Consider the following 9,359-nt stretch of genomic DNA (forward strand, 5'->3'; position numbering starts at 1 on the left):
CAAATCTATAAAATTTCATCTATGTATTTACTTCAAAACTTATAAAAACTACCAAAATAAAATTTTCTTTTTATTCTACAAAAAACAAAGCCATCCAAAACAACCTTGACTTTGCAAACCTCTCACAAGAATAATATGCACTTAAATCCCTCAAAACCAATGTTTATAGAAAAAATTATTAAGTTTCATCTCAAAACTTGTACTTCAATCAACAAAAGAGCCTTCTATTTGCAGTAGGCACATGGTTTGGTGCTTCAAGATCTAATTTCTACATTGGTTCATAAATCGCCCTTCTTGGATATCATTCTAAGATTTATTTGGCTATTAATTATACCTTATTAACTTAAAAAAAATCTTTAAAATATCTTGTTTGATTTTAATAAAAAAAATAAAAAATAAAATAAAAATCTCTTTAATAATCTTAATTAAATCTCAAAAAAATCTTAAGAGATGACAAAGAAACCATAAATTAATCATAAAAGAACTTCAAAGAAATTCTAATCAACCTTCAAGAAATCCTAAATAAATCCTAATTAAATTCTAATTAAATTCTAATTAAATCCTAATTAAATCCTAATTAAATTCTAATTAAATTCTAATTAAATTTCAAGAAAAATTTTAGTCAATTCCACAATACTCTAATCAAAATCCTATCCAAATTTCAAGAAAATCCTTAAAAAAACCTAATCAAATTCCCAGTAAACTTTGTAGTAGATTTAAAATTTTAATAAATCTTAATTTAACCATTAATCTTTATTCTAAATTTTAAGAGTTCTTTGTCTACTAATTGAAAAGAACCATAAAATTTTATAAGAAAATTAAACTTACAAACTTAACTTAAGTATCTTCTACACTTACCATTTTTTGGCATATGCCAATTATTCTTCAATATATTGATGTAAGATCTTTATCTTGGTTTTTAATTTGTTCTACTACTTTTATTTTAATATAGCTTAATAAAAATTTTAAAAAATGAAACTTTATCAAATTAAGTGCATCCACTTCTTTATCTAAATGAATTGATTTACTTATTTATTTTAGATATCTTTAATTTTATACCATCAATTGCTTATAAAAAATATGTGGCATTGTTATAGACTTTCTTCACAATACATGGTCCAAATCAATGTTTAAAAAACTTTTATAATATATTTAGTTGGTTATCCAAACTATTATCATAGGCTAAAATCCAATCGCTTTCTTCAATTGCCTTAGGTCATAGTCAATGTTTTTAATAAATTTTATATATTCTTTTTTCTTACTTCTTTAAGTTATTTCATATTTTTTATTAGTGACACATGGAATACAAAAAGAATCTTCATTAACTCTAATAATTGTAACGGATTCTATGGCTCTACTTTTTCTTATCCTTCTATTGGAAATACAGTGAAAAGAATCCAAACTCAAGTGATCATTTCGAACCTTTTTCCCTGTTGATTATGTCTTTCCGAACCCATTTGCCAGCACCAGAAAAACAAACTTGTATCAAAAGTTTGCTTTTCACTCTTTTTCACTCTTTTTTGGATGAATAACTCATATGATGTTTTCCATCACTTTTTGCAAGCTTTTTTGCGACCGGTGCCGTGGAGTTGCTTAAACACACAACAGCCATGGCGTAGGGTAACTATTCAGTGGATTGGGTTCATGGTGATGTGAAGCTCCTGGTTGTTTGAGGGTCAAGGGTTTTTGAGGGGTTTAGTAAATGCATAATTTTCACAAGAACAACCATCTTCTGCGAGTATCATACTAAAGAAGGAGATTCTTCAGTTCGCAATTGTTGTGTTTTTCAGGATCTTGGAATTGTTCTCAGTTTTGAAGTTATTGTGAGTTGAAGCAAGTGGGTTTTCAGAGGAATTTGCAGCTCTTGTCAATTCTACTTAAAAGTTGAATCTTGTTCTGAACTGGGGCAACGACGAAGTTTGGAATAGCAAACCTCATGAAAATGTAGTTGCGCTAGATTGAATTGACGGGTAGTGAGGGGTGAAAATCTTGACCCTGATACCAGGATGGCGCTGTGCGTGGGAGTTAGTAGCTGTGCCCACATTCCTGGTGGAGCCTTCTCCTACAGCGACGTCAGGTATTGCGGCCCCAGGTTGAGAATTGTGTGCGCGATTCAAAGCCGAGAAGATGCCGCTCGAAATACCTTGAAAGCTCTCAAATCTCAGAATCACCGCCCTAAGAAATGGCTTGGACAAGTAAGTGCAGTGTTCATTAGTCTCCATTCTTCCTTTCACTGTGAAATTGATTTTCCAATCGAAACACAACCTCATTTGTGCTACAACAGGACCGGTTTCCTTGCCGAACACGCTCTAACACAATTCAACACAACCTTTGAGATATCTTCGAGTGTTTCCGGCAGTGTAATTTGCATGCGCCCACACAAACCTACACCAGGAGCCATATCCCGCTCACTTTCATGAATCCATGTTGGGGTCAAATAATTAGGGTTTATGCCTGCATAATTCGTGGCAGCGCTCTCGTCTTTTGTGTAATTTGTTGCCTCTCTAAATTGAGATTCTCTTTGGAATTCTGTTCTCTCTGGACAGCTGGTTATTTACGGGAACCAATCTGTGGTTGTGTTGTTTTGGTGTACAGCATTACATGCTAAACGACCAAGTGAATATTGACATGGTTGAGGCTGCGAAGATTCAACCAGGCGATCTTGTACTGGAAATAGGTCCTGGAACGGGCTCTTTGACCAATGCTCTTGTAGAGGCTGGAGCCGACATTATTGCTGTAGAAAAGGTTTTCATCCTAGCCATATTCTTGAAAGCATTTTCATATCATTGGTTTTAATATCAGTTTGTTCGCTGTAATCAAACAGATGTATGCATTAAATGCATCTCTCTCTTCTGAATTCGCAAAATGTCAATAGCATTTGATTTTAGGCAAAGAACCTGAAGGTTAAGATTCAGTCTGTCGAGTTCACAATAAAAGAGATGACGGACTTTCCTCCACCTGCAGGATCCCGACATGGCTGCGTTGATTACTGAACGGTTTGGGCACTGTGGTCAAGTTGAGGTATGCATCACAATCAAGTCATTTCAAATTTCTTTAGCTTGCATCAATAGTTCCTGGATCTGACTGGTTCCATTTGGAGGACAGATCATCAATGAGGACTTCGTGAAATGGCCAGCGGCCCTGTACATGCAACAAGCTTTAAGAAAACGCTTTGGAGAATCAGAGCCTCCTCCCAGAGCCAAGGTACCCAATAGGGAACCGTGCCGTTCTTAATTACTCAATTTTTCAACAGATACAGGGTTACATTGACACTTGGAATTTGTTTCTTTCAAGACTTTGCTTAAACTTAGGGAATTGAACAAATGCATTTCTGCAGGTGATAGCCAACTTGCCTTTCAACATCACCACCCAAGTTGTGAAACAGCTTCTTCCTCTTGGATGTACATTTTCCCATATTATCCTTCTTCTGCAGGTACGCTGATCTCTTGGCCCTTAATGTTGAACTTCTTGTGTCTATATTCTTAGTTGTGAGTTTCAGTATATTTCTCATAACCCACTGTTGGGAATGATGTATTTGAAATGCTCCTGGCGTACATCATGAAGCATATCGATTTGCAGATGTTGTTGTGAAGGCTTATGTTAAACAACTCTTCAGGACGAAGCTGCGATCCGGCTTGTGGACGCCTCTCCTGATGCTGAGGAGTATCGACCCATCAGCATTCTTATCAATTTCTTTTCAGGTTATTACAGTACAATCTGCTATTGCACCTTCTCTTGACATGCTAATGACTCTGTACTTCTAAATTTTTTGGGGGTAGCATGTGATACTATCAAAAGGGCTGTGTTCATCTTCGCTTGTGAATTGTGTTGGGTTTCGCTGGAGTGCTGCATTGTATGTTAGCAATTTGTTCAACCAGGAGTTGCGGCTACTTGGCATAAAGCTGTTATTGATCGAAATAGTTGAAGCGTGAGAGAGAGGCTCACCTGATATTACAGCGCATAACCATGATATCGATGCTTTCTTGCAGTTCCAGAATACAAATTTAGAGTTGAGCGCGACAATTTTTTGCCACCACCAAAAGTGAGTTCTTATCTAGCAGCTCCATTCTCCACCTTAGCCATTTGATGAGATTTCTGGAAGAGAATCAAATTACTGGCTGAGAGACAAGCTGTGTGTGGTTCAATGCTTTGTGATGAAGTATTGACAACTCCAACAAAGACAATCCTGTGTTTATTCGATGTATGCCAATGTTGCCGCTTCTATTCTGGGCTTCATCACTAGCATGTGTTGGCACCTCACTTGCCAGGTAGATGCGGGTGTGGTGTCATTTGCCCTTAAGCAAGAGTCAGAATACCCTCAGGTCTCATCAATCAAATCTTTTTTCACTATGGTACGTATACATGTCGGAGTTGGGCGTTAAGCATTCCAACCCAAAACCTACATTATTCCTGTTTATTACAAGTTAAGTTATTTTCAGAACAGAAGTTGAAGTGCCTAGTGTTTAACATACCTTTTTGCGATACATTTTCAGGTTAACTCAGCATTCAATGGGAAGCGTAAGATGCTCCGAAAGTCGCTGCAACATCTTCACAGCCCTGAAGCCACAAAGTCTGCATTGACGTCAATAGGCCTCTTGGAAACTGTGAGTAATGTTTCTTTTAACTGTTTTTTGTTAGATAATACACATAAACATCTATTGGCTTGCAATTATTTGTGCAGAATGTGTTTCTTGTTTTTCCGCCGCGTTCTTATTCGACAACTATTTTTGAACTGAGGCCACATTTCAGCCATTGATATGGATAACCCATTTCAATCTGGTGATTGATGATATTTGCGATACCTTCTACGAGGTAGACTGCTGGATTGCCCTTTTTAACCATGGTTGGTGCTGTGACTGTAGGCGAGGCCAGAAGAGCTGACGTTAGATCAATTCGTGGCGCTGCACAATACCTTGAATGATCCAGAGACCATTTAATGGATCTCGCATTCGTAACAAGCTTTTCGCACAGCGACCACAAACGGAGATCTGCACATAAGGTCCAATTTTACTCGGGGTATTATCGCTACGAAGTTGGGCTAGATGAGGATTGTACTTCAGATACGATTTGGCGCCAGAAATAGAGATATGGAACTTGAGCAGTGTACAATGATTTTTTTATTCTAGCTTCCTCATTCTGAAACTCTCTCCTCGGATGTAGACGTTTTAACCCTTTTCATGCAGACTGCTTTTTTGCTTTCGATACCTTGCGTTTCGTAATAGAATATTTGTTTGATACCCCAATCTCCCGTCCAGGCCGGGGCTTCACCAATTATGACAAAGTAGAGCTGTGTGCTGCCCTTCGTCTATATATTTTTTCTCAAGAGTTTCACATGTGTTTTGTGTCTGTCTTACCTGAAACGCATGTTTCAGTCACTGTTGGTGAGGGTTGATTCTTGTGAAGGACCAAAGGTACCACGTCGAAAATGATCAATGAAGTTCGTCTTGAAAATGAAGCTGTATGTACAGGTTTTTAAAGTTTCGTGCCAAATCTGGTTGCACACTGTCAAGGAGGAACTGGTTACCAACCAGCTAATTTAATCCAAGGCTAGCTCCTGAGCGAGTCCGTCATCGCGGAGCCTTCCAGTTTCAAGTCTCGCTCTTGTTGTGTCGTCAACTTCATGCGAGGGATTGGCTGGATCAAGAGCCCGGAGTGTGTCTCTACGAAGCAATCCGGTGGACAGATATGGGATTGCCATCCCGTCACCCCATCGGGAATGGCCACAACGCGGAAGATGTGCGCCATAAGTGTGACCATGGTCTTGCTCTCGGCGATAACCTCGAATACGACCGTGTCGTCCTCCTCCAGACAATGATCCAGAGCGAAGTTGCGCCAGCCCCGGCCGGAGAGGTAGCCACAAGCCGCGTTCCAGGAGCAAAACCACACCTTCCACTCCGTATCACATATTCTTGTTTCCTTGTTCCCCGCTGGCATGTAACACTGTCCAAATTTCTTCGGCATTCCCTGTTTATTGCGGTCAAAACCAATCACGGCCACAGCTCAGTACCTTGGCGAGATTGTCAGAGTGACTTGGCTCCCACCATGTGAAGGGAATCGAAGCTCACCATGACAAAATTGCGATAGACGAAAGATTGTCGCATGACGATCACGATGTTCGTGGCTTCGATTCCGGAAGCGAACGAGTGGGCCGCAGTGAGCGCGTCGTCTTTCTCAGCCTGGGTCACGGGTTGTCTCCTGGAAATGAAGATGTCGCGCATTTGTCGTGAGGGGCCGTTGAGAGACGTAAAATCTTGGGGGAGAATCTGATGCTTGAAGGGACGTCCGCGCTTGCGCTTCGCCAGAGGTTGGACTTTATCTCTCTGCGCATGGCTGTTTACGTTGAGAGGGGTTCTTGGTTGCTGAGCTTCGCCAATTGGGTATTTCCGAGGTCGCCCTCTCTTGCGAGTCGGAGCATTCTGTAAATGATTTTCAAGACGGTTCTGCTTTTCCTGATTTAGATGGTCTGTGAGAGTAGGTATATCCTCAGCGAAGAAGCCATTCAGGTCGACGTCGTTGCTGCCGGGGTAGTTCTGGATTTCATCGGCTATAATCGTCTTGCCCGTCGCTGTGTGGCTCAAGTTTTGGAGGCTCACATCTGTGTCCTCTTCTTCCTCCTCGGAAACATTGTTGTGTCTGTCACGACAGTAAGCACCCCGCTGCAAAAGACTAAGAGAACGACCTTCATCGCTGCCGTAAATCGCTCCGCCATCTCTATCGAAGCAGGATCTCTCTTCAATGTAGTCACTGCTCTGCAGCGGCTGTGCCCGCGGGCTCTTCGTTATGATACTTTCTTTGCAGAGAGGATTCTGGCTACCTTCCGAAACGATGCCATGCACTGGCAAATCTGTGAGATTTGTCTTACGCAGCTTCGCTTTCTCCACATATGCTCGAGCCAGGGCCCGGGTTTGGGTTTGGCGCCGCTTCGGTGATTGCTGCCCTCGGAGATTACCTTGTTTCATCTTCAAGGTAGAGCATGTTCTGTCGTGCCTCCCGATCTCCAAAGAGTCTTACTCTGAATCCACCATTCCTGTCCAAGAGGGCGGTGGATGGATGTTTCCCGCAGGCATCGACTTGCTTCTCTCGTGTGTATCGAGACTCGTGCCCTTCGATATTTGTGTCTCTCTCAATTGATTTTGGAGTACTACGTGGTTGTCATCGGTCGAATGATGTGGGCGTCGCAGGTGCACTCCAACAGTGTCACGAAGTTCCTCTGGCGGAACTCCTACCCTACCTTCTCTCTGCTCGTAGCAACTTCCGAACGAGAGATTTCGCGGCTCTTCCAAGCGTTCTTCAGATTCATTTTCTCGGAATCTAGAAAGGCCTTCCAAGGCCGGCATCGAGTGAATTTGTTGCTCTGTCACCGCTCCTCTTCTCGGTCTCAGGACCTTGTTCGACGGCGCCTTGACAATTCCTGCAGATTTCTCACATCCTGACGACTTGCTGAACACGTGCACTGTGAACCGTTTAATTTCCACGAGTGAGAAAAAGAGCATGTCGCCAAGTATAAGGCTGTTGTCGTTGGAAAACTCTCGCCATCCATAGTAGAAGCCGTCCACCGAGTACATCACAGGCCATTTCCAGCCGTCTGCATTCTCGAGAATCATTCTCTGACGATCGACGTTGGGCAAGTAGCGGCGAATAAATGCCTCTGGCACAGTCTGTCCCACCGATCAATAAACCTAGTATCAGAAAATTCCCAATCCATGGAAACATTGCGGAAACAAGGTTTTGAGAGGAAAAATCACGGAGGAAGATCACCATCCAGCAGTCTTGTCCCCCATCGACCGAATGCTCGTCCACCGAGATGTAGAAACAAGGATGGAGCAAGGGGGTGCGGCTCCTGTAGTTGCCATGCACTCTCATGCACGTACGTACGCAAGGTTGACATGCGATACCTATGGAATCTTCCAACGAATTCACTGAAAGGCCGACCTGCAAAAATGAACACCACATTTTCGATAAGACAAGATGTCGCGCATTCGACCTGAATGTCAAAATTCTGACTTTCGATCCGGAGTTCCATAACGTAGCTTCTGCGTGGGAGGTTTTTGATTACATCCGCCGTCATGAATTGGCGAGGGTGCTCCAGTGGTCTACGTAGTTGAAAAATGTAGAAATAAACGGCGGACATGTAGCTCGCCCGGAGGCGGTTGTTCCATGCTACAAAGATCCCGACTTCAGGCTACAACTCTATCAACGACAAGTTCATACACTGCTCCATCCCAATGTTTCCCTGACCGCAGGCAATCCGGAAGCGATCCAGTTCGACCCTGAAAACCATGACACAGGAAGCACGACCTTTCTACAACTCTATCGTTGGAGCCAGAAAATCACGTTACCAACGCAATTGCGTCAAGTGAAGAAGCCGTAATGGTACCTGATCGCTGTGCGCAACTAGTCTCTCATGAGGAGAACCAGCTTCAGCACCGCCAGGCACCATCGATGTCACAGGCACAGGTGTATTCTAGCCGCCAGCAGCTCAACACTGATCGTCGCACCACCTAATCCTAACACACTTCAGACCTGACTAACGATCACCTGGAAAGCGATGCAAATTGCGAAGGAATCAATCAACGTCAAGACGCTCAAGAGCAGATGCAACTAACCTAGCACATCCGACTGCATGTACCGAAAATCAACAGCTCAACAGCAGCAAGCAGGTGAGAGAGTGAGAAACACAGCTATCTGAAACCGAATTTGGCATGTCGTAGCCAAATGGATCCACACTCTCCCGAGAAAGAGAGAGATCTAGAAGCCTTTCTCTTCTGTAGTGATTGATACTAACAACAATCAGTCAGTCTCGATGCAAAACTCAACGACCACAACTCCCATGAAGCTGGTCCAGGGCTGTTAAGTAAAATATTCGGTGGCAGGATCCTTCAACGAAGCGGGAGAAGCGAGATAGGGAGAGAGGGGGGGTGGGATAAATATGCTGCAAATAGGGTTGCAAGACGGAATGGATGAATAGGGGTGGATGAATGTGAGTCTGTGTGTCACCTCTCCCCCACCCCGCCCTCATCGCCCCATCAGAGCAGACATCAGAGTGAGTGCGAGAGTCCTTTTCAAATGGAGCGCGCCGCAACATCATCATCATCATTGGGCGGGGGCGGGCTTCTTCGCATCAATTCATTCAGCCAGCCTGTCACATCATCATCGCCGGGAATGTTGACCGCCTGGATGAATGAATGATACTCGTTTATGGATGATATTCGTTGTTGGATGATGGTGGATGGATGGGTTTTGGTTGTGGATGGACGTTATTCTATGTGTTGTTCTATTTCAGACATTAATTTGATTATTCTCAATGTGAAAAAAATGAAATATATTTTAAAAAATAATTTTTTTTTAATTATAATTAT

General features: G+C 42.5%; 3 protein-coding genes and 1 long non-coding RNA gene across 4 annotated transcripts; 1 reads left to right on the top strand and 3 right to left on the bottom strand.

Moving 5' to 3' along the window:
- The first annotated feature begins 1,386 nt into the window (after positions 1-1,386).
- Positions 1,387-5,333, top strand: LOC112287269 (ribosomal RNA small subunit methyltransferase, chloroplastic). The gene is made up of 10 exons (XM_024530126.3): positions 1,387-2,195; positions 2,596-2,745; positions 2,965-3,021; positions 3,106-3,204; positions 3,338-3,433; positions 3,617-3,701; positions 3,990-4,042; positions 4,269-4,352; positions 4,494-4,604; positions 4,863-5,333. Exons 1-10 carry the CDS (start codon positions 2,007-2,009, stop codon positions 4,935-4,937), a joined length of 999 nt encoding a protein of 332 aa, XP_024385894.1. The 5' UTR covers positions 1,387-2,006; the 3' UTR covers positions 4,938-5,333.
- Positions 3,172-4,563, bottom strand: LOC149988306 (uncharacterized). The gene is made up of 2 exons (XR_016505253.1): positions 4,473-4,563; positions 3,172-4,095 (listed from the first exon to the last, which is right to left on the bottom strand). It is a non-coding gene; the product is annotated as an uncharacterized LOC149988306 (long non-coding RNA).
- LOC112287389 (uncharacterized) lies at positions 4,596-7,094 on the bottom strand. The gene is made up of 2 exons (XM_024530326.3): positions 6,066-7,094; positions 4,596-5,964 (listed from the first exon to the last, which is right to left on the bottom strand). The coding sequence occupies exons 1-2, from the start codon at positions 6,957-6,959 to the stop codon at positions 5,548-5,550; spliced, it is 1,311 nt and encodes a 436-aa protein (XP_024386094.1). The 5' UTR covers positions 6,960-7,094; the 3' UTR covers positions 4,596-5,547.
- Positions 7,008-8,999, bottom strand: LOC112287270 (B3 domain-containing protein Os01g0905400-like). The gene is made up of 3 exons (XM_024530127.3): positions 8,378-8,999; positions 7,759-7,932; positions 7,008-7,658 (listed from the first exon to the last, which is right to left on the bottom strand). Exons 1-3 carry the CDS (start codon positions 8,438-8,440, stop codon positions 7,008-7,010), a joined length of 888 nt encoding a protein of 295 aa, XP_024385895.1. The 5' UTR covers positions 8,441-8,999.
- Positions 9,000-9,359: the final 360 nt, after the last annotated feature.

The sequence above is a fragment of the Physcomitrium patens genome, chromosome 10, assembly GCF_059467195.1.
Source record: "Physcomitrium patens ecotype Gransden chromosome 10, ASM5946719v1, whole genome shotgun sequence".
In the NCBI taxonomy this organism is placed as follows: domain Eukaryota; kingdom Viridiplantae; phylum Streptophyta; class Bryopsida; order Funariales; family Funariaceae; genus Physcomitrium; species Physcomitrium patens.